General features: G+C 37.5%; 3 protein-coding genes across 10 annotated transcripts in view; 1 reads left to right on the plus strand and 2 right to left on the minus strand.

Annotated features, from left to right (window-relative positions):
• COL17A1 (collagen type XVII alpha 1 chain) overlaps nucleotides 1-7,043 on the minus strand; it is a 60,239-nt gene extending 53,196 nt beyond the window's left edge. The window contains exon 1 of the mRNA XM_031597514.2: nucleotides 6,771-7,043. The gene's annotated coding sequence lies outside the window, so the exon portion shown is untranslated. The remainder of the gene's footprint in view (nucleotides 1-6,770) is intronic.
• A 463-nt stretch (nucleotides 7,044-7,506) lies between these two features.
• On the plus strand, nucleotides 7,507-10,800 carry SFR1 (SWI5 dependent homologous recombination repair protein 1). 4 transcript variants are annotated; one of them, XM_031597527.2, is made up of 4 exons: nucleotides 7,507-7,583; nucleotides 8,498-8,613; nucleotides 9,404-9,784; nucleotides 10,002-10,800. In XM_031597527.2, exons 2-4 carry the CDS (start codon nucleotides 8,518-8,520, stop codon nucleotides 10,191-10,193), a joined length of 669 nt encoding a protein of 222 aa, XP_031453387.2. In that variant the 5' UTR covers nucleotides 7,507-7,583; nucleotides 8,498-8,517; the 3' UTR covers nucleotides 10,194-10,800. The 4 variants fall into 4 exon arrangements, with proteins under 4 accessions (XP_031453387.2, XP_090001607.1, XP_090001606.1 ...); XM_090145481.1 differs by having other exon boundaries at nucleotides 7,564-7,590; XM_090145480.1 differs by lacking the exon at nucleotides 7,507-7,583 and adding an exon at nucleotides 7,599-7,842.
• Nucleotides 10,411-27,403, minus strand: part of CFAP43 (cilia and flagella associated protein 43) — a 47,560-nt gene continuing 30,567 nt past the window's right edge. For 3 of the 5 annotated variants that reach the window (XM_090145454.1, XM_090145455.1, XM_090145452.1), the window contains 16 exons: nucleotides 27,131-27,247; nucleotides 26,004-26,210; nucleotides 23,833-24,039; nucleotides 23,111-23,200; nucleotides 22,299-22,376; nucleotides 21,393-21,518; nucleotides 20,341-20,460; nucleotides 20,152-20,259; nucleotides 18,623-18,709; nucleotides 18,262-18,350; nucleotides 17,656-17,863; nucleotides 16,872-16,984; nucleotides 15,922-16,078; nucleotides 14,970-15,134; nucleotides 14,457-14,537; nucleotides 13,330-14,159 (listed from right to left, as the gene is read on the minus strand). In XM_090145454.1, the coding sequence (XP_090001580.1) occupies nucleotides 13,836-14,159; nucleotides 14,457-14,537; nucleotides 14,970-15,134; nucleotides 15,922-16,078; nucleotides 16,872-16,984; nucleotides 17,656-17,863; nucleotides 18,262-18,350; nucleotides 18,623-18,709; nucleotides 20,152-20,259; nucleotides 20,341-20,460; nucleotides 21,393-21,518; nucleotides 22,299-22,376; nucleotides 23,111-23,200; nucleotides 23,833-24,039; nucleotides 26,004-26,210; nucleotides 27,131-27,247 (2,277 nt within the window). In that variant the 3' untranslated portion in view covers nucleotides 13,330-13,835. Of the gene's footprint in view, nucleotides 12,252-12,750; nucleotides 12,905-13,329; nucleotides 14,160-14,456; nucleotides 14,538-14,969; nucleotides 15,135-15,921; nucleotides 16,079-16,871; nucleotides 16,985-17,655; nucleotides 17,864-18,261; nucleotides 18,351-18,622; nucleotides 18,710-20,151; nucleotides 20,260-20,340; nucleotides 20,461-21,392; nucleotides 21,519-22,298; nucleotides 22,377-23,110; nucleotides 23,201-23,832; nucleotides 24,040-26,003; nucleotides 26,211-27,130; nucleotides 27,248-27,403 lie in introns of those variants that run through there. The other 2 variants (XM_031597512.2, XM_090145453.1) reach the window with 2 other exon arrangements.

A 27,403-nucleotide genomic window follows, 5' to 3' on the forward strand; every position in this document is an offset into this window, starting at 1 on the left:
TCAGAACAAAAAATGTGGGAAAGAGAAGAACATCTGTAACAGCTGATGCATGCCAGAAGTATGCAATCAAACAAAGAAATCAACAAGCCAATACATGCACATAAAATATTAAAATGAAGCCATAGAAAAACAGAGATCAAGTGGGAATAAATGCAATGGAAACAGAGATTGAGCAAATGCCAGAATCAAGAGTAGTCAGCTCACATGGTGGAGGTTAATGAACTATGGATGGGATTGGAGTTTATAGAGACTGACACACTCCTACTTCTATTCTTTAGTTTACAGTAGCTATTTCCAGCACCAGTGGAATCCCTCTGCTTTTCCTAAAACAAATGCACTGTGCCCAGACAGCTGAACAAACTTGTGAAAAAAGACAAGCACCTAGGAGCAAAGAAGTGTACAGGGTAATATGAGGATGTACAGTTCCCAACTTATCAACAACTTATTAATAAACAAGCAGATGATCAAATACAAGAAACTATTTGTTGTGTATTTGTCTGTATGTGAATTAATCCTGGAATATTTCTGTATCAAGCATTCAAGGAACTTCTAGCACAATAAAGAGTACTTAAAAGAATTAGAAATAATACCCTAAGAGTCTCCCTTGAATGCACTGTTTAATGTTTTACCCAGGACGTGCAGTTTTAAAACATCAGTGGAAAAAAACCTACAATAAACATTCAATCAATTTCAGTGAAATCAGCAATATAAAAGATGAAATGATTTCACATGTTTTTGGTGTTTCAAAAAGAAGAGCAGCAATAAGAGCAGCAGAAGAGCTTAACACAGTGACTTCATAGTGTGTGTATGACACTCAGCATCATAGCTGTCAGTACAGTTTCTGCACATACTTTTACCTTTCTAAGTAAACCTAAATATTCCTCCGTAAGATACAGAAAACCAACAGTTAGAGCCAGGCACACCAGCTGTAACACAAAGCGAAAAAGAATTTCTCCTTCCAGTTTCTACAGAAAAGCCTAAGACAGGGAAGTGCTGGACTAGAGCTATTTCAACAGCTTTTACACTTCAGAATCCCGCTTTAAGGTTAAAAAAAAAATCTGAAATAAAGTTTATTGAAATGGAAAAGAAAAACACTGTCACGAAACAAAACAACACGGTGCAGATGACAATAGTCTTGATTACACATCATACCCAAGTTTCACACGTGACTAAGTGGGTGCACCAATACATGCATTGTATAGGATCCCACAGAGGACTCTTCTACCCAGACATCAGTGGGGACAGTTGAAGGTTAGTCATGCCCAGTTTCACATGCTCAAGAGGCAGGGTACACGTTAGGTAATGCTCCTGGATGATCAATCTGTGATCTATCTGTTGATCTCACACCCGCAGAGTCATTCAAGAGAAAACCTGTTGGTGCATACCCATGTGCTGAATTACCACCACGTATTTAACAATGATGAAATAACATATTCAGGCATCTGTTATCCAATACAATATTTGCTCAATGAAAAATGCACTAAGCTTGAAAACATTAAAACCAAAGTAACTTTGCTTTCAGCTGTAAATGGAGATTTCCAGTTGCAGGACTGGCATGACTGCCATCAAAGAGGCTGACAAAGAGAGCTTCTTCCATGACTACTGACACATGTGATAAATGTTACTCATGCCAGGACTTCAAAGCTGTGTGGTCTACTGATAGGAAAATGCTTCCAGATAAAGTGTAGATAGCAATTTCTAATCTTGTTCACCAAAGATTTTCTTTCTATTCTTAGTTTCATTTCAACATTCCTGGACAAACATTCTCCCCCCAGACACGCTGAGGGGACTGGTTGCACTCTTTCACATTATGCTGATACAATCGGCAGCGGTTGAAATATCTCAACACCACATGAAACAGTGCTGTTAGCTGACCCCACCTGACACACTTCTGCTGCCTTCCAGAAGGACAACAAACAGCCTTGCAAAAACCCACTTCTGCAGACAATCAACACAAGGCCACTTCTGCTCCACTTCACAGAATCACAGAATCGTCTGAGTTGGATGAAACCTTTAAAGGTCAGCTAGCCCAACTCCCCTGCAATGAACAAGGACGCCTACAGCTACATTTCAAGTCACTAGGAGGTTTCACCATGGCTTCAAATGTCACAAGGACTAAATCCAACCCATTCATGTAGTATGAAATTAGTACAATTTCTGTAACTCTCTAGTAAAGCTCCTTCCGTACACCTACATGGAGAAAGGAGTTCAACACACAGTTATTCCAGACATAAACACAAAAAGGAAATTTGCACTGAAATTACTTTGTAAATAACCAGAACAAAAACGTTACAGTTAGCTCACAAATACTGAAATAAACGGTTTGAGATGAGCCAATAGCTGACACAGACAATGCATTTTACTCAAGAAACTTAGGACAGCCAAAAAGTCTCAGCACATGTATTTCAGAATGGGACAAAAGCATTCTTGTTGCTTTCTCACAGCTAGCTGAGCATTTTAAAAGAATGACTGATAAAGAAGCATTTACTTAGTTCTCACTGTCTGTAAGTATCTTAAATCTTTTGACTTCAAAAGAATTTGCTTCAATCTTTATATTAAAAAGTGTGTTTCCCACCTTTTCACAATTGCTGATGTTTTGTTTTTTTTTTTCTCTAATTTAGCTCTGCTCAGAAGGGATTTTGTTTGCACAAATAATAAACAGCCATACCCCATCAATTACAACAATAATAATACTTCAATTATCAAGTAAGTTATTAACTGTATGAACAGGAAAACAAACAAAAAAACCCTTTCAACCAGCTCTCCCACAAGTATTTTGAATTCTGAGCCTGGTCTGCAGTATAAGCAGTTATGTATTTGACAGCATTGCCACTCTGAAACCTCAGCTAATTAAATGGCACTTTACTGTCACCAGTGTCCAAAGATGCAAAGTTCTCTGCACACCTCATTCATATTTCATCCTTAGGAAAACATCTCTAAGTTTTTACTTCATAAGGGTTTCTATAGCCTCAGGTAAATTAGTTATTTTGTTTCTTAATAACATGGAAGAAGTGTATTTCCAAATCCTGCATGCTGACACAGCAGTTTGGGAGGGAAGGAGGTGTGGCTCAGTATTATGGATATTTTTCTAAAACATAACGAGGGATGTTGATGAAGTGATAATAGACAAGAATCACTGATGTCTACATTCAGAGCCACAGTGAGACCCCAAGGAGTTCAGGAAGAATGCAAGGTGTACATCTCCACCTGTGCTTACCTGCTTGCTGCAGCACTTGATTGGCAGCCCAGCATGGCATCTAGTGGGTAGTGCATGTTACCTGTAGCCCTGCAGTCTATGGGTAACAGATCTCAAATTATCTCCATCTATACTTGCAATCAAGCCATGTCTGAGCTTTTAGTTTCACCAGTAGCACAGGTAAATGTTATTAGTTTACAGGGTACAGCATGAAATGAACTTACGTACAAGGATGTCAGAAAAAGAAGCAACTCTTCAAACTCCATTACAACCCACGTCATGCAAATACATTCAGGTTAACTACCGCAATGCCAGGCAGTAGAAAAATAGACATTACCAGTTTCTGAATTTTGGCTTTACTATGCCTCAGCCAAGCTTCCAGTGACTCTGCTCAACTGAGCGATGTCTGTCTCCCTCAGAGAAGTCTGTGTTCTGCCAAACACCAAGGTGTCTACTTTTCCCCAGTAGCAGCTGAGTAAGTTGCAAGAACCTCTGTTACTTAAGACATGGAACATTAAGACACCAAGATCAAGCCAGATTTCACCCACAATTTCTCCAAGAACTTCTCCCCTCCAATCTCATTCTAGAAGTTGAAACAGACTTTTTACACCAGGATGTAAGCAAGCCCAATTTAACAACTACCTTGAGCGAGCATTACAGGACAGAGAGATGCATGTTCCTTAAGAACAACAACATCCAATACCTTCAACACGAAGATATGATTAGACCATCACACATGACAAAAAGCTGTACCAGGTACTAGTCTGGGCACGGGTTTAAATTTAAAAGGCTTAAATTTTCTTCAAATAATGATCTTTCAGTTCTCCACCGAAGACAAGAAGACTGAAGGTCTGTTTATTGTTTCCTTTCACTGCCTGCTAGTCTCATAAAGACTTCAAACACTGTAATTTTTGGCAGGACTATGTCAGAGAAAATCCCACATATGAAACAAAAATAAAAGACATTCTTATGTTGTTCCCTTTTATTAGCTCTGCGCCTCACCCACTTGGTTATTCTCGCATGCAGCAGCAAGAACTAGGAAGACCAACTCAGTTTGGCTCTTACATTATTATCATTTGTACTGGCAAATTGCAGTACCTCTCAGCTACAATAAATTAATTCAGTTTTTCCTTTCAAGACAGGTACCTTGAAAATGGAAGGGAAAAATAAGGGGTTGTCCAAACAAGCCCCAACTTGCACAGCAGAAAAGGCAGCACAATTCTACTCCTGCTTTAGCTTTATGCTGATGACATTCTAGTGACTTCAGTGTAACTACTGGACATTTGCACCATTACAAGTGCAGAATCTATATCTCAAGGTCAAATTCTGTTGTAGTCTAAACTGGTTTTACTCTGGGAATCTATGCAGCCGTTCCTTTAAAATGTTTAAACAGCTATAAACAAGTCGGAACATTTTTGAGGTGTGAATTGCAGCCAGTAAAAACACAGCCCAAGGCCTGTGCTGAAGTGGGTAGGAACTGAAAAATTTCTGCAGCAGTTAGTGGTTGGATGCTCAAAAACACTCCACCCTGCTGCCTCAGGCAAGAGAAAACATGTAGACAGTGCAGAATACTTCATGTGTCAGGATACATCATTTGGCTTTAAGCAAGATCAATAGATTTCAAAAAATAAGAAAAGGGGACAATGCATAAGTGCCTCAAGACTTAGTATGTTGGCTAACGTCTCAATTGGCAATGCTTAGAGAAAAAAGGCACAACTGTTGCGCCCAACAAGCTGTTCAATGGAAGTTCTGGCACGCTGAAAAAATTTCTGGTGCTCTGGAAGATAAGAATCTGTAAAGGTCAACCCCAGAGTCAGTATCCTTCACTGTTACTCTCCAGTTTGGATGTGCTACAATAGATAATGCCACAGGGGCCCATAACATGTTCTTGTCATGTCGGCACTGATGTTCAAGCCCTACTGCTGCTCTAGAAACGTAAGGCTAATGAAAGAGACCTTAAAAAGAGAACATGTGTACAGGTGAGTTGTTTGCCGTTCATGGTGTAAACTGAAAAAATCCAATCAATAAAGCCTCATCACTGGAAAACCAAATAAAACTAAGAAGTAAGCTTTCATGGACGTCCTTCATGGAAACAAGTTTCTCTGAAGGGAAGCAGTATGCTCAGCAAACACATCTTGCTAACTGTATTACTCAGTGCTCCATTTCCTATAATTTTTTCTTTAATTTTGCATAACTCAAACTATTCTGACCACAAAATAAATAAAAAGTAATCAAACAACAGCTATTGTAATACTTAACTGTATGCACACATTGGTGAGCTTAACTGAACTGTTGCAAAATGCTCCACAGCATGCCATAGACATACTGGTATAGTAACACATGGATAATCTCTTTTTCCTTGAGGGAAACAGATGTGCAGTTTTTGAGAGGAAGATGTTGGTCTGACTTCTGTTTGCCATTGTTAAAATGTGGATAACACGAAATCAAATACTACTGCATTTCTGCCATAAAAGTTCTGGACAGTGACTGAGATGACTCCAGCTTCCAGTGCAGCCCCTGGCCTTCTTTCCGATCCTCAACCAGTCACATGCTTTTGCAGGACTCCTCACACACGTAAGCACAAAATAAATCCATATAAAACTTGGTACACACAGCTGAACACTTAACACTGACCTCAAGCAGAACCTCCTCCTAGAGCGATTACCCATCAGTGAACACTAATAATAAAATTTCCTTTTCTCTCCTCTGTGCATTAAGTTAAACACACGAACCTTACATGTGGAGCCACCCTTCTACATCCACAGTCTCAAGCTTACTAGAATCCTTACCTGGGGTGGGGCACATGGGTGTTGCTTTAATAAGGCAGCAATGATAATAAAGAGGATGACTTTTTCATGTGTTATGCTCTTGTAAAATCTTACTGGAATCTCAGCTGGCAAATGATCTAAAACCTTAAGCTTTCTGTTCTTGTGCAACTCAACTGTTAGCATGTCTGTACAACAGAGCATGAGTAATTTAAAAACGGGACCATCCCTGAGACAGAAGGAGACATGTTGTGAAGTAGGAGACATGTTGTCTCAAAGCTCCAGTGCATTTGAAATTCAACTGAACTGATCCATTTGCAGTAGAAGTTCCATGAGCAATTTCACTACTTCACTTGAAAAGTCCACCTTTTTTTTTTTTTTTAACATACTTTAAAATATACAACATGAATTTAGCTGTAATAAACTATCAAAAACATCAGGTCACACCAAGGTTTAAAAATGCCTTACAACTGCTTCAAGCAACAGGGGAGATATTACATTGTATTTTTGCTGCACAGTTGCAACTGATCATATGGTTTAACCACATAACCTAACTTAAAACATTTGGTAAATACGTATTTGCTAATACTTCACCAGGCTAAACATTTGTTTCACACACGGACAGTCAAATAATCTAACAGTATTCCGATCTCCCAGATCAACTCACAAAAGGGTTGTGAATACTTTGATACCTTTACTGTTGATGTTCTGAGAGGAAAAGGCTCTACTATCATTATGAAATTCTATTTGAAATAAGTGAGCGTACCTAGAATCAAAATGCTCATGTTTTCTACGCTGAGCTTACTCACCTCAGTGCAATTGTGCATCTTGTCTCCACATAGCTGGAAGTCCAGCATCCTCCTCCATGGCTGCATGGAGCAATCAGGCAACAAATCCCTGTCGTTCTGCTACAAAAATTAAGGACACGATCTATAAACTTTGCAGCTGTGCCTGCTCCATGTGCTCAGCTGTGGCCAATGCAGGGGGAAGGACTGATACAACAGGTGGGAGCAATCACCGCTACGGCCATTTTTGATCATTTTCAGTCCTAGCACAGCTATGCTGAATAAATAAATATTGTATAGATCAGTATTGTGAAATACGAAAGTCTGTGGGGAAACATGCAGCTTTTCCCCTTCCATGAGGAGACAGCATCTGATGTAAAAGATACTCCTTTGGCAGCGCTGAAATCCCAGCCGGGCCTCAGCCCACCCCTGCAGTGCGGAGCGCGCCATGTTGAGATGCCTCTCCCTGAGGAAGGAGTGCGTGCAGCAAGATGGCGGCCAGCCTCGAGCGAGGCCTCGGCCAGAAGGCAGCGTGTCGATGCTGGCCTAGCAGACACAGCAAGGTAGCCCAGCTGGCAGCAGTAAGCGCGTGCAGGATCTACACAGATATCCTGCACTGGGTATTCCACAAGTCCAGCCCCGCCGAGCACCTCGACGACGACAACACCCAGCCTCGCCTGCATCCGCCCGCCGGATCTCAAACACAACCTTAACGCGCCCTCCCGCACGCACGCAGCCTCACTCCGCCTTCCCAGCTCGCAGGCGCACAGCCCCTCGCGCCCCGCCCACTGGCCGGAAGCGGGAAATTGAAGCGCAGCCGGCGGGGCGCTCGGGCGGGTGAGGAGTTGCGTGCGTTGTTTTGTTTGGCGCGGGGCGCGGCGATGGGTGGTTCCTGCGGGTTGCTCTTTTCGAGCTGCTGAGCCCCGGCCTTCCTCGTGCTTCTCTAGAGGGTGGAAGGCCTCTGGGGGGGAGCTGCCGAGCGCGGTTCCGCCGGGGGCTGTAAGCGGGAGGGCAGGCACGCAGTTCTGAGGAGCGCGATTGCTTGGGGGGTTTTAAAATGGGATTCCGTTCTGAGGTTCCTAGTTACAGTTTTTAGGTAAGCTGAGGCTGCAGCTGCAGCTCGGTCGTTAGGTGGTGGCTCACGAGTGCTATGCGAAGTCACGCTGCCAAATCAGCGTGCAGCCGGCTCGTGCTGAGAGGTGTGCCCTTGCCATTGTGCTGTTCTGAGCATACGGGGAACGTGGACTCGTCTAAATTTCCAGCTGTGTGGCAGCATCCCCAGAAGGATCCAACGAGGCAGTGGATTATTTCATGCATCTGAGTACCCTGTTAATTATTCTTAATGGGAAAGGTTGATCATACAACAAAAAATGGACAACAAAAATCTTGTGGCTCCCAGCAATCCTTTATCACTGCTCAGGGTGCCCTTCATGAACGGACTGGTTCTTAACAACCTGGCTTTGTAAAGGTTGTGCCTTCGAGTCAGACACGCAGCAGGGGTTGCTGAGGTTTAAGAAAATACAGTTTCTTTGGAGTAAGGCTTTTTGATGAGTTTGATGTTGTAGGATCTGACCTTTGATTTACAGGTATACTAAGTCCAAGTGGTTCATAAGTTCTCTTGCTCCCCTGTAACAGTTTGTAACCATTAGAAAATAAACCCTAGTATTTCTTACTAGAGCTTTTTACTCATTTCTGCAGCCACTCACTTCTCAGGTGAGAACAGCAGCACCCAATTCATTGTTTTTCAACAGGAACTGCTACCTGCCTTGAGATGGAGGAAGCAGTGCCTGATAAACTGACGTCTTTGTGCCATACACCAAAGGATTCTGGGACAGCAGCCCCACAGAGGACTAGTTCAGGAAAACAGGTACAAAAACTTACAAGTCCTAGTTTTCTTGGTTTCTATGTACATAAAGTGACCTCCTGCGACTTCTACTTGCATTTGAAAATAGTACACTCTGCTTTGGTGTTTATCTTCCCACACACTACAGTGATGCACTCAAACTTGCCATAGTGTGTATCATAAACTGGAGCTATGCTGGATTAGGCTAGGTTGCAAATGTCCCTTAACTAATCCTTTCCTGTGCTTTAGGATTTTTCCATGGATAAAAACGTTAGAAATTATAAATACATTTGTTAACTTGTTTTTAGATGTTTGTTTTTGAAGGACTTAAAGGCATGAACAAGTCAAAATTATATATGTAATTTCAGATACTCTTAAGTAGTATATAGATGTTTTATACTAGTGCTAATAGAGGAAGTGTGTGTGGTAGGATGCAATGTTAAGAAAAAAATAAAATCCTTATCTCTGTTAAACAAGAGGAGAAGTGGAATTAGCTGGAAATAGCCAAGTTGAAATATGCCACGTGTCTTTACACAAAGACTAAGTGCATTAATGAAGGTTTATTTAAGGATTATACACACACGTATATAAATAAACAAGGTAATACGGATATATATTTTTAGTAAATTTAGTAAATTGTTCAGGTGTGCAAACACACCTGAAAGGAAAAAGTTAACTTTTAAGTTTGCAAAAGACAGTGACAATTTGGAAGTTTGTCTTACAGTTGTCTTTACTAATGACAAATTCTGTATGGATAAAAAAGTTCTTTGAAATTTGATCAAAGTGTTTTTTTCTTGTTCTTCATTTTCTTCAGCCAATGAGTGCAACTCTAAGGGAACGATTAAGGAAAACAAGACGTTCCTTTAATGCCAATTTTACAGTGGCAAAGCGGCTCAAGGTAGATACTGAAGAAAAAGACTGTGCAGATGTTGATAATGGGTGTCTGCCAAGGATAGACATGGATTGTTCCACATCACAAGATGGTTCTGAATGCCTGGAAAGAAACTGCACTGTAAATACTTATTTCAAAAGTCCATTACAGGAAAACAATTTCTGTGAATCAGCAGAGAATGTGGTAAGGGTTGATCTTAGTCAGCAGCAATCCCTAGAAGAAAAAGTAAGGCTGATGAAACAAGTGAAAGAGAAGGAAGAGCTGCTTCGAAGGCTCAAACTGGTCAAGATGTACCGATCTAAGGTAAGGACGACCTCTAGAAAGCCCTTCTAAATCACTCTTTGAAGTGAAATTGAGTGGTGTTGTCACTTAGTGATTTAAGCCACGTTTAATTGTGTAGTGTTTGCATTTTAGCTCAGTTTAAGGCATTTAATAAAAATAGATCTGCAGGGTACTACAATCATTTTTCATTTGCAGAAATGTTGCTGTTTTTTTTTTTTTTTCTTAATCTCAATTCCAGAACAACCTGTCTGAACTGCAGGCTTTGATAGTGAAATGGAGAAGCAGTACCCAGCTGATGCTGTATGAGCTGCAGTCAGCCTTTTCTGCAGATGGCAAGAAAGTGAGTCTCAGTCAGCTGATAGATACTTTTGGATTGGAAGACCACTTACTGCACTACAGCAGAACAGAAGAAGATTTTGTAGACACATAATCTACTGGTGCAAAGCTTTCAATTACATGCATAAGCAAAAAAGACTGAATGAACTGATAAACTAAGAAGTGTTGATCAGACAATGGACTTTGTTTTGGTAAGAGTTTCTCATGAGAGTTGTGAAACTGCATACTTAGATATGGTAGGCTGTAAAACCATTACTTTATAGTAAAAGCTGAACTTAGTTGGACTGTTTTGGAAAACTGGCTAGAGAGCTGGGTCAGTGAATTATTTAAAATAAAATGAAATCAAGTAATACTTTAATCAAACAACTGTCTGCCTTGTGCCTGTTAGTCTTCGTGGTTTTAAGACAGAATGCAAGTTCAAATCAATTGTCACTTCTGTTGATGTTTAGATGGGGACAAGGGTTCAGTTCTTTGTTCATAGATACATCCTCATCTTCCAAATTTGTTCCTGCTGCCAGTTAATAACAGCATTTTGCAAGTCAGGTAAAGATAACTTAATATTCTGTAACTACAACTAGCAATAATTAAAGCTATTTAGAACATCTAAGGGAAATATCTCATAATGGCACTGATCCTTGTCCAGACAGTTGTTTTTAGAGGAACTCTGACAGCTTTTGGTAATAGGAAAAAAAAAAAGAAAACTGTAACTGCCATCTGTCTACTGTATTGGCTCATTTAAGAGCTGAAGCATTCTCTCTCCAAGGTTCTTCAATTACAGCATAATTTACCTTTCTGCAGTAACACTAAAGAAAACTTCAGCATTTCATTCCTTATCCAATAAACACTGTCTTTTCAAAATGTTTTACTCTTATTATTTCAACTTGAAATTGCTTATTTTCTCATTTCTGTGTATGTATTGTGGTGACTTGGCTGCTTTTGTTTTCCTCCTTTTATCCACTGTACCAGTATATAGATCTGCACTTGATCTACCATGCTTCCTGCTGTAAATATTTTTAACTACAACCATGTTCCTTATTTGCTGTAGTTTAACTATTTTCTTTATATGTGGCAATTACTCATTAATAAGGAAGTAATTTTGTACATAGCCCAAGGGAAGTGGAAAGAAAATCACAGACGAAATAGTCTATTTTAATGTTGTTAGGGCTTATTAAATTGAAGTTTGTAGCCACAGTTTACTTTCAGGAATACTGAGTGGCATTGCCCACTGGGAATTAATGAAGAACAACATTTATTATTAATACATTATTTCTTCTGCCTCTTTAACTTACTGAAACAAGATGATGGGACTTCCTTTTGGGGGCAGTTCTTTTTTCTAAGACCTTTATTTAGCAAGTTTGGAATTCTGTTACTTCTAAGGACATTTCAGCAAGAAGCAAAAAAGCTTGCAGGAAGAATGGAGATGTAATTAGAATCCTTTAAAAACCTCTGAGGTGATTAAGCAAAAGTGTTTGTAATGCAGTCAAAACAGAAGTACTTCTCATTACAGGTATAGGATTTTGCTGAATCAAGATATCAAAACTATTAATACTCTCACAGAGGAATAACTTTAGATTTTATGGGAATTAATGAAAGACAGAGAAAAACTGACATGAAGCATGGAAAAGGGCCAATTGACAGATGCAGATTTACGGCTTTCTTGCAGTACTTCACAGTATCCTGCAGCTGCATACTAAGGAAATAGAACAGGTATATTCCTATCATTCTACAAGTTAATCTTTCATTTATTTTCTGTAATAAGCTATATGGTTTATATAATCAAAACAGCAGAAGTGCATCACAAAAGAAAACAATGTAAGTTAGATGAGGTATAAAATCTATGAAACAAACATGTATCTTTCGAAGTTATGTTATTTGATGAGAAATAGAAGAACAGAAAATGTTAACAGAAGAAAATAGTTGCTGAAAGACAAGTTCAGAGAGAGAAGGTAGATTTCCAAATTCATATTCTTGTACATCTACCAGGATTGGGACTTCTAAAGAATAGGGAATGTTTTTGATCTTAATCTTTCAGCTTCTGCTTGAAGAATTTCAAGGTGTTTTTTCTGCTCCTCTATGAGACCTCGTAGATGTTTCTGCTTCAAAATCTCCTGGTAACGCTGCTTTGTGGTCCTTTCAGAAATAAGCTGCATGTCTGCATAAAACAATATACGCATCAGCCTCTACATAAAGTGGATGCATAATCTACAAATGTATTGGACTTGCTCCAGGTTCATTCCAATTTTTATATAAAATAAATACACGTTTTTCAAAAAGCTTACAGTTGGATTTAAGGGTCTTCATAGTAGTGAATAAAGCAAAAAAAGTTTAAAGGGCACTGGGTGCACTTCCTTTATTTTTTAACAAATACTCAATGCTGTGAAACTAACCATTTGACTAGGGGAAATAACTATATAGCTTTCCTAATAAGAGATATCAACTTTGGTTACAAGAGTACCAATCTGTAGGAATGTTCTTATGTAAACAATGTTAAAATTGTCGTGGTAGAAAAGGTACTGCTAATTATGTATGTGAAATAGTAAATGAACATTCCGTGCCCTTTAGGATGCTGACGGAGAACAAGACTGTCTAATGTTGGAGATGCTTTCTGAATGTTCTTTGCTTGTGACTTAAAGTGCATTACTGTAACTCACCAGCTGCCTGAGAGATATGCCTCCTTTCTGAAACAGACACAAGCATTTCCTTCAGCTCAAGGCTCAGCTCATAGTTTGCTTGCTCTTTTAAACTGATGCACTTCTCCAACTCTTTAATTCTCTTCTGATGTTTCTTCATATTCTTCTTGTGCAGCTGTGCATTTTCAAATGAATAAAACAAATACATGAGATCATATGAAAGCTGTTCAAACTTTTGATGAAAGCCTATAGTCTCCAATACTGCATATTAGCTCAATTTATTTCCATGTATTTGGATCTGACCAGTAGCACATTCTAGCTCTACTTTCACACACTGTATTTCAGTATGCTTTATGGTGTTCAAATAGAAGTAGCAGACAAGGAAGAAAAATGCACAGGTCAAGAAGAAAGGTTAAATACAGAACAGGCAAAGCAGGAAAAGGAAGTCAATGAAACCAGTGCATTGAAAGTTCTCTTTGGCTGCCAGATGCTGCAGAAGGTAGGGCTGCTCTGCTGAAGCTGTCTGAAGGGCTGCAAAGTGATAAAGTCAATACTGAAGATTGAAGAGGAACTTAAAGAAAGTGGCAGCTGATGTCATTTACAGTAAGCTGCAGAAAATCCAGTGGAATCCCTTAAAAACAAGGATAACCATAATTTAAGTGTTAAAATAGGTGAGGAAGTAAGCAGATCGGGTTATTATGGCTGTGTTATTTTGAATATAGAAAGGCAGTGATACTATGAACAAACCTGCTGCTAGAGAGACATATTAAGCAGTGAAGATTTGAAACGAGACCACTAGAAATAGATTAGTGACTTTTATAGATAGTGATTTGTAAGAAGTGATAAAAAGGTCTGCATTCAGACTTTCAAGTAGGATGACATTTAATTCTAGGAACAAAGTAGATTTATGTCCAACTGCTTCCAAAGACTTCAGGGTTGTCTAGCTGGCTACTGGCTATAGTGCTGCTGAGATGGCTCAGGACAAGTTGAAACTATTGAAAGACAGATAAATAAACACGTAGCTATAGCACACTGGTTGCTCCAAAAGCAATGGAAATTCAGATGCAGAGAGCATAACAGCACTATTTGATAGGGCAAATTCTCAGCTACCAAACACACTTCTTCAACAAATTCACCTCCATTAGGTGTGAGTTTTCACCAGTGATGAACAAGAGCCTGCATGCCATGCTCATAAAAATCTGCACCAGCAGAGGTGATCCACTGTTGCTACTGCCACTGCTGAACACACCAAATACCCACCACCTCACTGTGCTCACATCCACTACTTGGACTCCATCAATGTTCAGCAAGCATCGATGAATGTCAGTGGGTGCCATTTTTCCCCATGTGAAAGAATTCAACAACATACCTTTGCTTATACACACTTCCCTGTCAGATGCCAATCTGTCAGATTGCCCCTCTGCTGCCATCTGTCCCATGGCAACAACACATAACAGATTATTGGTAGGAAGGTTCAGCCTCTACAGCCATTCCACCTCTGACATCATGGACCAACACAATGACATAGGAAGCATTGTTTTCATGTATTCATCAGCCCTCATATATTCATCTCTGTGTACTGTTGTGGCTACGCACCAACAGTCCTTGAGCTAGCTGAAGAGTTAGTATGGCTACATCAGTTACCATCATTCCTTAAAAACACTTTTCCTAAAGCAGAACAGTTAGGATATGTCTCTGAAAGGAGTTGGTTCACTTCAGAGATTTACCTTATCCATGACACCTAGAGTCTTCTCCATCACTGCGATGCGGTGGGCAATGTGGCTATCATAGTCCAGCATGTTTAGGAACTGAGAATTAAAAACAAATAAAGCAGCTTGTCAAGCCTGTTTGTGAAATTTAAAAACAAACAACAACAACAAGAACCTCAATGTACTTTTTTCTACAGTAAAAAACCTTACCAGTCATCATAAATGGACATTTTAAAGATAGTCTTTGATGCTGCAGGAATACTATACCATACAGCTGTTAAAAAGCTAGTATGATTTAATGCAAACAAAGACTATATATATATATATATATATTTTTTTAAGCAGCAAAACACCAAGCTATACTTTTATTTATAAAGTAGTCTAAGCACTGAGCATGCCAAAAATAGTATACAGGTTTCTGTAGATACAACATTCATCCTTTTAGAGTATCAACCCACCAAATTAATAGATAAAAGCTTTGTGCAACAAAATTCACTGTGGTCAAAACATAACTTAGAGAATATAACTCACTAGCTGGCGATCTTTTGTAATAGGTAATGTTGCAATATCCTGAGCCTTCTGATTCAGATCTTCTATTTGCATTCTCATTTTCTTGTGCTCCCATTCCAGCTGAAATATCCCCTTAGAGAATTCTTTGCATTCCACCATGCTAGCAATTTTTTTTTCTACTTGATCCTGAAAATAGAGATTATTCTTAGTTAACACATTTAACGGGTTATGAAATAATTATTTGCAACAAGGGCAAGGTTCCAAAGTTACTAGATTAAGTAAGGAAAATACGCCATAGTATACACTAATTCCAGATGCTCTAGATGGCGATCTTTTGTGGAATTTTATTCCCTTTTGTGTCCCATGTCACAGCCTTGGATCACAGAAGGAAACCTCAAAAATTACAAATAACATCACACCCCATCTTCTTATATTTTATAAGAACATCCAGGCATTTCACCTCTGCAAAATACACACTTAAGGTATTCTGTAGTTATTACTGAGTTATTTGTGCAGGAGCAGTAAAAAAAAAAACTTATAGTAGAAAGCCTAATAAAAACATTAGTGAGTATGAAAAACTGTGAAAGTGATACTTATATTTGAAACCTTATATTAAAAGTTGTATTTTTTTTTTAATCTTACTGTAACCTAATGTTCAACATGACTATATATGTTTGCCTTAAGGAAATTTTAGGACTTGTGCCCATAATATTAATATTTTCTATTTACAGCATGTGTGTAAGTGATGCTACGTCTAAAAACTGTTTCATTCATCTGAATTGTATTGATCAAACAAAGAAAGCAGTCCATGTTGCAATCTATATATATTAATAAAAGACATTACAAAATTCTCACCATCTTTTAGTTTACAATTGACCTTATTGCTTTGAAACTAGATATTACAGAAAAAAAAATAGTCTCTGAAAGACAATATTTTATTTAAGAAACTTAAGCTTCCTCCCTCATAAATTACCATGATATTGCAATTCAGTTCTTCAATAACACTCTTTTTTATGAAAATGGCATCAGTGTAATCTGGGATCTCAGCACTTTCCAATTCTACCTGTCCTTGTTTCAGCAAAAACTGGAAAGTCAAATTCAGTTGAAATTTTATCTTCTCCTCCTGCAGCCTAAAATGGCAGAAAACAAAAGCAATGCTTAATGATTTCAACTTGAATATAGAAATCCTCCCATGATTTTCAGAATGTTTGAGTGATAAATGCTATGCTCAAGTGGGGCTTACTCTTTGACACCTTGTCTTTTATTCACTCCTCAAATTACTTCAGAGTTGGCAACTTATTTCCATATAAAGTTTTCCACACCTACATTCAGTTTAACACACTCTAGCAGATGTTCTGAGAGAAAATGCCCTACCTGAACAATAATCTTAATAATGATTGCCAAGAAAATGAAGGAAACCTTTCAGCCAGCACCTCTTTTTTTTTTTTTTAAATGTAATTTTTCCTGAGGTTTGCTCATGAATGATAACGAATATGAAAAATGCTATATATATAAAAAATGGAAATCATTTCAGTGAAATCAGGTGTCATGAGACTGAGCAGCAAACTGCAAACAGGAGTGATCACTGTGGCTTCTCTGGGCCTACATGAGGAAAAATTAACTAGACCAGCTAGCTCAACTATGGCCTTAAAGGCTTTTTGGTAATCACTGTACAATACAGCTTTCGGGGTAGCGAGTTTGCATTGAAGACCACGCTGCCATCCTTACTGACATCATTATTTAAAATGTTAAGGTAAGACTGGCTTAAGCCTGCTCACACATGCTGCAGTCCCACCATATCTCTCAAATATCTTAGCTCTTTTAAATGAATTCTAAATAAAAGAACATAGCTGTGTAATTCTGTATGTGACTGTGATGCTGGAATTTAAAATGTAGCTGAATATAGAAAAGAAACAAAATTACCAAGTGAGTTCTTGGAAAATTTTTTCTATTTTTGAGCTCATCTTCTCATTGTCATCTATTCTTCTTTGGAGAAAGACCTTCATTTCTGCCAGAATTAGGGGCATCCATTTCACCTGAACAAGCGACATATGACATTCTAAAATTTTCCCACTTCATACGTTTGTCAGGATAAGCAAGAAGAGAAAAGATAAGATCTGAAGAAGACACATGTATGTATAATTATGCTGGCTCAAAGAGTTCTACATTCTGATCAGAAAATAATTTATTCTGTCTCGTCAGATGTATCTGTCTCTAGAGATTAGAGATTTCCACTTTCATGCTTTTAAGCTAAACAAATAGTCCACTAGATCTTTATCTATTAAGAATTACTCCTGATGCTATAAAAGTGGTTATGCATTGGTGCAGATATGGTGTGCTAATGGAAGACAAAGACTCCAAAAGATTATGAAAATGAAATCCCTTAATTGGTTTTTTTTTTTTTTTAATATGAAGAGAGAAAAGAAATATATTTGAAAATGAAATCATACCAAGGTCACAAATATACCTATCAAATCCTCTCATGTTAATATGGTAATGTTTGCTCTGAAGAAGAACTAGAGCTGCTTTATTTTGTTGACATTTCTGTTACTCTGAACAGAAAGTGGCCAGACATAACCTACCCAATTAGATGCAGCTTATTTATGCTACCTATTCACCTCACCACCAGCCTAACATTATTTTTGAACTCCACAGAAATTTTAGTATATACTTTGAGAAATAGTGGCAAAATAAAGCATTTACATACCAGCTGCTCACTCTTGAATTTATTTCGTCTAGCTAGACAAAAACTTTCCCATATAGATGGGTCTAAGCCATTAGGCATGTGCTCAGGATTATCCAGTTCATCCATGGCTTTCATTAAATGGGTGAGTGCATCTTTATAATCTTCAGCTGAGACTGAACAAGTTCTAGAACGGCTTGCAGCATCCAGATATATTTCTGTCATTGCAGCCCTAGTGTACATACACAGTACATACAGTATTTACTTTTATTCTTACATAGAAGAGTTACATACATTCTTACATTAAAAGAAGCTTACATACAACTATGAACATTTCATACTCATTTTCTTACAAAGAAAAAAAGGTAAAACTACATCTTACACAAAATAAGAATGTTTATGAGAACTGATGATTATTTAGATTGCATTTTAAATATATTTTGTAGTGTAAACCAGAAAGCGTAAGTATTCAAAATAACAATTGTTAGTATGATAGGAAATCAAATATTGCTAACCATCTAATAAAAAGAAGGCAATCTACTGATTGCTAATTATTTCAGTAATCCAAATCTTATTCTTGAAACATGAGAAATACTAGTATTTAAACTATTTTAATCAGAGTGATCTTACCTTGGTCGACATTTGTAAAGTTCCAAAAGTTCATCAAGAAGATTAGCAGGAACATCAACAAACTTCTTTCTAAAACCATATTCCAGATTCTAGGAGGTAAACAGAAAGCTTCCTGGTCATCAGAATGTGACTTTTTAAAAAGCAGCAACTCGTTCATATCTTAGTTTACTTCATTAATGACTGAAATTAAGTAGTGATGGAGAATATATGCATATAAAACTTTTAGAAATGGTCTAGATTTCCTCTGGAAAAGTATGCTTAGAAAACTGAACTCATACTACACTTAAAATACAACATGTTCTTCTCATTACCAAGACACAGCAATAACTGTTTTATTGCCTATGCTTATCTGGAGCCTCACCTTATCTTCAGCTATTGCATTATCATATTGTTCTGTGTAAAACTCGATTTTCTTTTTTGTAGTCTCCACTGTTTTTGCAATCTTGACCTATAGGAAAACCAGAGGATTTCAAGAATGAAACTCAGCCAGCAGAAGCACTGATGAAACTGACACCTTCTCAATTCTAGAGAAAGCCTTATGAGCCATTTTTAAGAGCAATATAATGCCTTCTTCAGAGAGTTATTTGTGGATACAGCTTAAAGGTGAGCAGGTATGAAATTCGAATATTCCCCAAATGAGAAAACTGTGTATTCTAAGTCTTCTTTTTATATTTTGAATATAAAGACTAATGATGATATTCGTTCTTACTTGTACAGATATTTCCTTTTCCTTTCATATAATCACAGCTAAGATCAGTCAAAAATTCTCAAACACTGTTCAGTAGAAGGTTCTTGATTCTGGAATGCAATTGCCCTGTTTCAATGCCTTGTTTGAAAGCTCATCTGTTTAATCAAGGCTGCTTAAATGTTTGTACTTTGCTTTGTTGTATTTGACATAAACGAAAAGAAATGGCAATGGCAATATTTAGACAAACTTAAAATGTAAGACATATTTTGAAAAATGTAACTTGGTATACCTTTTGCTTCACATAATTTTAAAACTAGTTCATCCTATTCAATGGCAGGGGGCTAGATGTCTACTTTGGAACCTGTCCCTGTAGCTGGCATAAAAACAGCTGCCTGCAGCTCCAATCAAAGAGATCTGTACAGGATGAGTTAGAGGTTTGACATGGGGAAGCATTGTGGACTCAGGAACACTTCCACAAAGTGGGCAAATGGGATAACTTTGTCCAGTGAGAGAGAACCACCCTGCAGACTACTGCTTAGATCACATGAGTCAGATGGGTTTGGCAGAAAATCACAAGTGTCAAACAAAAGCAGTGCTGTGGGCAGTAAGCACTTGTAGTTCTGAAATCCAAATCTTCTATTTGTGCTCCCCAGTCTTTTTGTTGACTGGTATATGGTTTGGCAAGGACTGGCAAACTCTTCAGGAGATGAAATTCACTGATAAGTCTATAACCACTGGCTATGTTCTGCTTCAATGGTCAGATATCCATGCTACCTCTACCTATGCTTTGAACTGGCAAATACAAGTCACGTGGCCCTGGACTACATTAGCCAAGGCAGCAAAAAATGTGATTCCTCTAAGCATTCATTGTGTGCATTTTTCTAATGTAAATAGCATCATTACTGGTCCTGTCAACTTGATACTGGATACTAAAAAATACTGCGTATAACAAACACATAACAGCATGCCCTTTTCAATGTATGAAGCTTTACCAAAGAATGCAAGATGAACAAAGGTAGCTAGCTACTCAAAACCATACGTGTTTATAATGTATGTCTTGTGTACATCTTAAGAAAATGTCAACTGCTCCATAAATTGTCAGAAAATCAGTCATAGCAAAATTGTGGTTTGGAAAGAACAGTTTCAGAAGAAATTGTACTGCAATTACATATTTTTCCTAAGCATTCCAAATGATAACTTACTTTCTCTTTCTGCTTCTTTACCAGGAAATGACTAAGTCCAGCTTTCCTACTATCCAACTCCTCATCCAACAGTAAAGAATAAATGAGATTGACAATTTTGAGTTCTTCCTGTGAAAAGATTGTAATAAAAATTATTAATGTTTCTGCAGCACAGAGGTATAGATGAAAAACTAACGTTCTCTGCCATACCTGATAGACGACCTTCTCTAAATTCACTTTCTTTTCAAAGAGTTTGCACACAGTCTTATCAAAGTTTTGTGTTGTTTCCTGGATGGAAGCTTCAAGTTCCTCCAATTCATTTTTCAGTGTCTGGGGAAAAGAAGGACAGAAGAAGAACAAATGTTTTGTCAGGTAAGAACGAACAAACTCTTATACAGTATACTGAAGGATGCTGGAGAATGCATAGTATAGAACAGTATCTCTCCAACATAAAGGTTTTCTTTTCTTCTTGTAAGTTTCTAAGGCTCTGAAGTGCTCCGGAGCCATCCAATATCACTAATGCATAAACAGTAAACAGAATAGTTCTAATTAATCAAATCAGAGTATTGAACTAAAATTTTAATTTACCTTTGAAGTATGGCCATTTTTAAAACTTGTTTTCATTTTTTTAAAGAGTTAAAAAGATATTTTCCCTCCCTTTCATTGCAACTAAGATGTATAAGTTACTTAATTTTTTTTAAAACTAAAATACAACTTTGTATTCCTCTGAACAACCATTTAAAAAAAGCTAAGATTCCGTATTTTGTCTTATTAAAACAACAGCTACATTCTGGAAGTAGTATTTTGATGACCGCAGTAAAATTTATTTAAATCTATCCTAACAATAATGAGAGCTGTCTGAGGGAATGAAGCTATGCATTTCCATCTTGAAAGGAGATTACTGCCAGGCTACATAGTTGGTTTGTTTGTTTGTTTTGCCAAATACCACTTCAAAGGTGAAATGACATTATTTGTGCATTTGTATCACCAACTCCAGGAATACAACCTGAAAAAAAAACATTTTAGGAATACTGGTATATTTGGAAATGAAAAGTATCTTTTGTCAAATATCACTAGTTTTGGTACATACAAGTTGTTATGACTACAGACTGCCTTTTTTACTGTTTAAGTTATGACTTACTTAATACATCACATGATCTTTGTTATTCACTTGTTCTATTTATTAGTATCATTTTAGAAACAGATCCTGACAAAAATAGAAGCATTGTTCATTAACAAAACCACTCCTCATTTTAATTTACCCTTCTATACTTTTCTTTTTCTTCATTCAGTTCTTTGACTTTTTCCTCATATTCACTGAATATTTTCTTTTCTTGATCATTCCATTCATCTTCAGGCTTGGATATAAAGGAAGGTGGAGGAATATCCTGAAAGTATTAAAGAAAAACATGCTTCAAAAGCAGTATTATGACTCCATCGGCACACTAGAAGAGAAGAATACAGATCAATTTTAACAAAAGGTAGTATTGGTAGCTATGGTTCAAGACGTAAATCCAAGCAACACGAATGTTCTGTTTCTCTGTTCTGTTGCTTTTTCTGCATATATATGATCGTGCTCTTCACTAGTTACTTACAGGAATTTTCTAGTGGATCTTGTACAATACAAGTATGATGTACTCAAATATACTATTTGTCAGTACAAGATATATGCTTTCTGTACACATTCCCAGTTCTAACTCCATCTCTAAGAACAATTCTAATTTTGTGAAAGAGATCAATCCTAGGAAGAGAGCACAAGTCTGCCCTTTATGTTTTCTGTGACACTCCTTCACAATCTTTCCTTTCTTTACTAGTCTAATAATTTTCCTTGCTGAGTTAAATGGAACATGGTAAAAACACAGCCATGGGTAATAGACTCCTCCCCCTCAAAAAACAGTTGTTACAGAGACAGTACTAGATCATGTTCTTACAGTTTTCCACTGTGATAGGAACAAGTGTTGATGACCAAATGCAGGCAGTAGAGTCATACATACTTGAGGCCACTATATGACCTCTTCTGGAATTTACCTAGACATAACACAATAACATAATTCTACAATTCTCTAAACTTCTTTTATTACACAGAGTGGAAATACTTGCTAGTTGAGATTCACATTTACTTAGAAATCGACAAGCTGTCTAAATGATATGGCAGAAACATAGCTTACAATTTTCAAGATATCTTCCTGCGTGACTTCTAGAACTCCACCCATCATGTCATTGAGAGCACGCTGTCTTTCACTGTCCTGGGAAAAATGAAGAATATGTATATTTAAAGAATGCACAATAAGTGTATTAGCTGCAAGTTTGGGGAATAGTAATAGTACAGTTCACCTGTAGAACGTAAATAGGATTTGGATGTGTCACTACTAATGCTCTTTGAAGGTGCATGTGAAATACACTAAAAGTCTCAGAATTTCTCCTGATGATAATATACCAGATAACTTACTAAAACTGCAATTTTGGCAGCTTTAGAAATATTACATATGCATAGACTACTCCTGCCCAGTTGGCAGGCTAGGATGAAGGAAGTTGTAGTGCCACTGTCTTACTGTCCATCTCTTTGGGGGCTGAAACCATCTTGGGCTTTTCACAGATGTATTTTAAAGCCAAAGGAAAGCAATCTCTGAAGAAAAGTCAGAGAATCTCAACCATGCTATACTAAGCCCAAAGCGCTTGACTAAACGGCAGCATAATTTAAAGATGTTTCTAGTCCCAAGTGTCCCAGTATGGTGTTTTACATTGCTACTAAGCAAATTTTTAACAACCGGAAGCATAACACCAAATCTTTTCTTCACTCAGCTGGTCTATGTAACCTGCGAGTAAATGAAAAAAAGCCAGAAAAGGCATATTTCATTATTACTTAGCATTTTTACATTTATTCTCCTGTACTACATTGGTGGTATATTCCACAGCAGTATTAAATAAGACGAATGAGTAACAGTGGCCTGTTCAGTACAAAGGATGCTACTTTAAGTACCAGAGAAGCAAGGTGTCTTTCCATTTCAAGTCTAGTCAGCATTTCTGCTTTCTCTCTCTCTTGTGGAGTCAGGTATTTTTCAGCTTTAATCTGAAAGTAGGAAATCATGTTTTTATCAAATTTCCAAACATTTTCTTTGAACATTATCATACATGGACTAAAAACATTTGGAAAAATGGTGTAATTTTTAATACATCATGAGCAAAACTGTTCTCTAGAACAGCTTCAAAAGCTATATTCAAAAATGCTAGAATATGAACTACATCATTTTAGCTAATATTAGTCGTGTTTTGAGCGTTTATTATTTATTTATATATAATCAACTTTATGTAGAAGTACATCACTAACTGTGCTGAAGTGCCTAGAAGCTGAGCTCAGAGACCGAAGAAAAATCAGAGAAACTCTCACCTATATGAGTTATTCTGCCAGACCAGTTCAAACCTTACAACCAAGAACGAGGATAAATTCTACCATCATTTACGACTGATTAAAAGCTTAATTCAGTATTTTGTTCATTTCATAGTGACTTATTAGGGGTTTTCTACTTTAAAGTTTAGGAAAGAGAAGGGAGAGGAAGGAAAGAAAAAGAGCCAGAGGGGTGATTTTAAGTACACAGACACTATCTGTTTTAATGCTTTTCAGTACAAACAATGGCTAGAAATAAAAAGAATCAGAAAACTGCTTTTGTGTGGGTGAACGTGAAAGTTTTATTTTTCAGATACCTCTGAATCCTTAACAGTGAGCACCTGCTCTGGTTTCTCATCACATGTAAGACCTGGTTCCCACACTTCCACTTGGAGGTCAAGTTGTTGCAAGATTTCTCGGATCTTAACATTTCTTTCTTTAATTCGTGCTATTTCCTGCTCCTTTTGTTGAGCAACTAGGTCAAATTCCTTATTAAAAGCAGTTTTCACTTTGTAAATGATGTCCTGAAATACCAAAAAAAAACCAAACAAATAAGAGAAACAGCATTGCTGCACAGGTCATTTTCTTCCATAAATAATACTACTTTAGAATCATGGGTGTGTGTATTTGTATGTGTGACAGGGAAGCTTGTTAATTCTTCCTTGTTATAAGGGCAGAGTTCAAGTTAGTGACTTTTTTTTTTACTAGAAATTTTTATTCCTTCTCTACTACATATTTGCCATTTAACAAAGATTCCGAAAGAAACAGTGTCGCCAAAACAAAATAAAAGAAATTAGGCTGCCTTCTTGTATTTTTTGCAGTCTTTGTCTGAAGGAAGGTGCTTCAAATAATAAGTAAAAAATTACGCAATTCTGAAGACTGTAAAACACAGGTGAAGGAGCAGAATTAAGTACACACTTGCCTGATTTTTAAGTATTGTAGCTTGTAATTTTGACATATGTTAATGTGATTTTCTGTGTGACATCCATAAGTAAATGATTTTTAAAAGCATATATCCTTAATAGACAAATCCTTCCTCTACCCTAAACAATTGACCTCAGCAAAGAAAAGTACAATATAAAGAAGGAAAATCATGTTTCTCCTGCTGCATCAACTTAAACCGAAACACAAAAAGAATTTCAGTCCTATCATCAAGCTTTATATTCTGAGTTGCTTAGATGTCTACAATTTCTATTACAATGAATATTTGTGTCCAGGATTATTTAATTGATTGCTAATACAGCAGTGAGTTAGGATGTAATAAGGGAGGAGGGCAGATACAGTACAGTGCTGCTAGGAGAAAAAAGGTTCTACTCAATACCTAGCCAGTCATCTGTCATTCACTAAGCTCACTGAAGTGCTTCAACAATTAGAGATAGAATATGCATCCTTAAAGCCATATAGTAAAATGATCTTGTTAAATCCCAGCTTATATTTAGAAGATGAGCGTTCCATGTGTTTCTCCCTCAACTACTTCAAACATCAGTATATCTACCAGATTTCATATATTATAATGCATAATCACTAAGCTCTGCTAGCATTAACAGCCTCAAAGAGCTCTAAGGAGGCAGCACTTAATGCTAGTTTAACCATTTCTACCTTTGTAGATTATCATCACTAGAAATCAATTTTTTTATCATGTTTATTACCAAATGCACTGGGGCAAGAGTATAAGTAGTAGGAGAATCTCATGTTATGAATAATAAATAAACATTAAACTCTCCTAATGAAGGCGTGGTAAGTTTGAAAAGAAATAAGATGTTTTAAGTATCCACCCAATCCTCTTTAGTTCAGCAGCACGTAATAGGTAAAGAGGACATGTTTTCAGAGAGCATGCTGAGATGTGCAAGCTAGCTTCATCTATACAAACTCTAACCCTACTGAACAAATACAAAAACCCTCCAATTGGATTACCAGTTTTGTACAAACATTTTTTCTTCCAGACTTAAGCTGGCAAGTCCACATGGTGGTCTTCAGCATCTTTATCAATGACATAGACTGTGGGACTAAGCTGAGTTGACGCAGTAGAAGGAAGGGATGTCATACAGAGGCTTGAGAAGTGGGCCCATGGAAGCCAAGTGCAAGCTGTTGCGCTTGGGTTGGGGCAATCCTGGATTTTTCTCAGAGGATGGTAAGGCATAGAAAGAATTTTCGCAAGTAAGTTGCTGGAAGCATTTTCCTAGAAGCATTCAAGGCTTCTTGAATGATTGTGCAGATCCTCGAGCACTGTGATATAGCAGGTGGCAACTCTGCCCATGTCAGGGGTATTGGAAATAGATGGGTCTTAACGTCCATTCCAACCTAAACCATTCTATGAATCTATGAGGAGCTTCTACTGCATCACGTGCAATTACCAGCTTTCATTATCAGAGACCTATGCAACACTCCATTGTGCAGTAATTATGCCCAGAATCTAACAGTGGCTGTGACTTCTATGTGGACCAACAGATATTACAGTGTCACTGCAGTAACACAAGTTTATAGTCACCTTCAGTAATACTATCTGATTGACTTTCTGCTCCCTGGAGTGCAAGTCCAATTGGTGGTAAAGTATAGATGTGTCTGCACCATACTGAGAACTCAGACTTCCAACCAGGCAGCAAGATGCAGTATCATCAGCCATGACTTCTTCTGTATTCTCTTCTTCTTTAAATAATATAGTCTCAGACTTAGTCTCAAGAACTTTTTTCTGAACCTGAATATTACAAAAATAAAACTGTATTATTTTGCACACAAACCTGTGGTACTTGTACAAAATGTTCTAGAGGTCATATTCAGCAATTAAGCCTTGCCCAGGAAACAAAATAATATAAGTGATAATGATCATATCTAGAATACTGGGTCCCAGTTGTGGGGTTCTGCAGCACAAATATGTATTGGAGCAAATTGAGTGAAGAGCCACATACACAATTAAGAATTTGAAGTACCTAACATATGAGAAGAAGCTGAGCTGGGATTATTAAGCCTAAAGAAGAAGATTCAGGGGAAATCTTACTGATGAGTATAAAAACCTGACAGTGGGGACCTAAGACAACAGAACAGGACTTCTTTCAGTGGTATCCACTGACAGGTCAAGAGAAAATGGTTGCACATCAAAAATATAGTAAACCTAATTTAAATACAAGAAAACATTTCTAAAGTAAGTGTTGTCAAACATGGGAATGGGTTGCCCATGAAGGTTACAGAAAACCATGCTTGGAGATACTCCAGACTTGAATGGACATGACCCAGAGCAAATTGCTTGAAGCAGGAGGGTTGGATCAGATGACTGCCAGAGGATGCTTCCAAACTCAACTACTCTACAGTTCTGTAATATTGATGTATTTGTTCTGAGTAAAAACGCATTTCATCTTTCCGTATCTTTTTACTGGACAATTTTTACAGCAAGAAATGTATCCCTGTAAAGAAGAATTAAAATGCCTATTCAGAACATCCTGATCTGAAATGCTGCCCAGAGAGGTTGTGTAGTCTTCAAAGGAGATATTCAAAACACGTCTGGACACTCTCCTGTGTAATCTACTCTAGGGAACCTGCTTTAGCAGGGAAGTCAGACTAGATCTCTAGAGGTCCCCTTCCAATCCTTGCAATTCTGTGATTATACAAAGAGACTGTAACCTTAAGATTAGCTGCTTCAATCTTCCTTAAGTGCAGAACTTTCTCCAAAGTTCTCAGCTCTTCTTCATCACGTTTCTTCAGGGGATAATTCTCCACTTCACAAGCTATATGGAAACACTGTTCAAAACAAAAACAAAAAGCAAAGTAGAAAGGTCTTCATAAGGTACCCATTAATTAATTTAATACATGAATGCTAAACAGTCGCAATGACTTCTTAATCTGGAATAAAATAGCAGACATAGTAAAAAAAAGACAAAAATCACTTGCCTTTTT

Source organism: Phasianus colchicus, chromosome 8 (genome assembly GCF_987193195.1).
Source record: "Phasianus colchicus chromosome 8, bPhaCol1.hap1.1, whole genome shotgun sequence".
In the NCBI taxonomy this organism is placed as follows: domain Eukaryota; kingdom Metazoa; phylum Chordata; class Aves; order Galliformes; family Phasianidae; genus Phasianus; species Phasianus colchicus.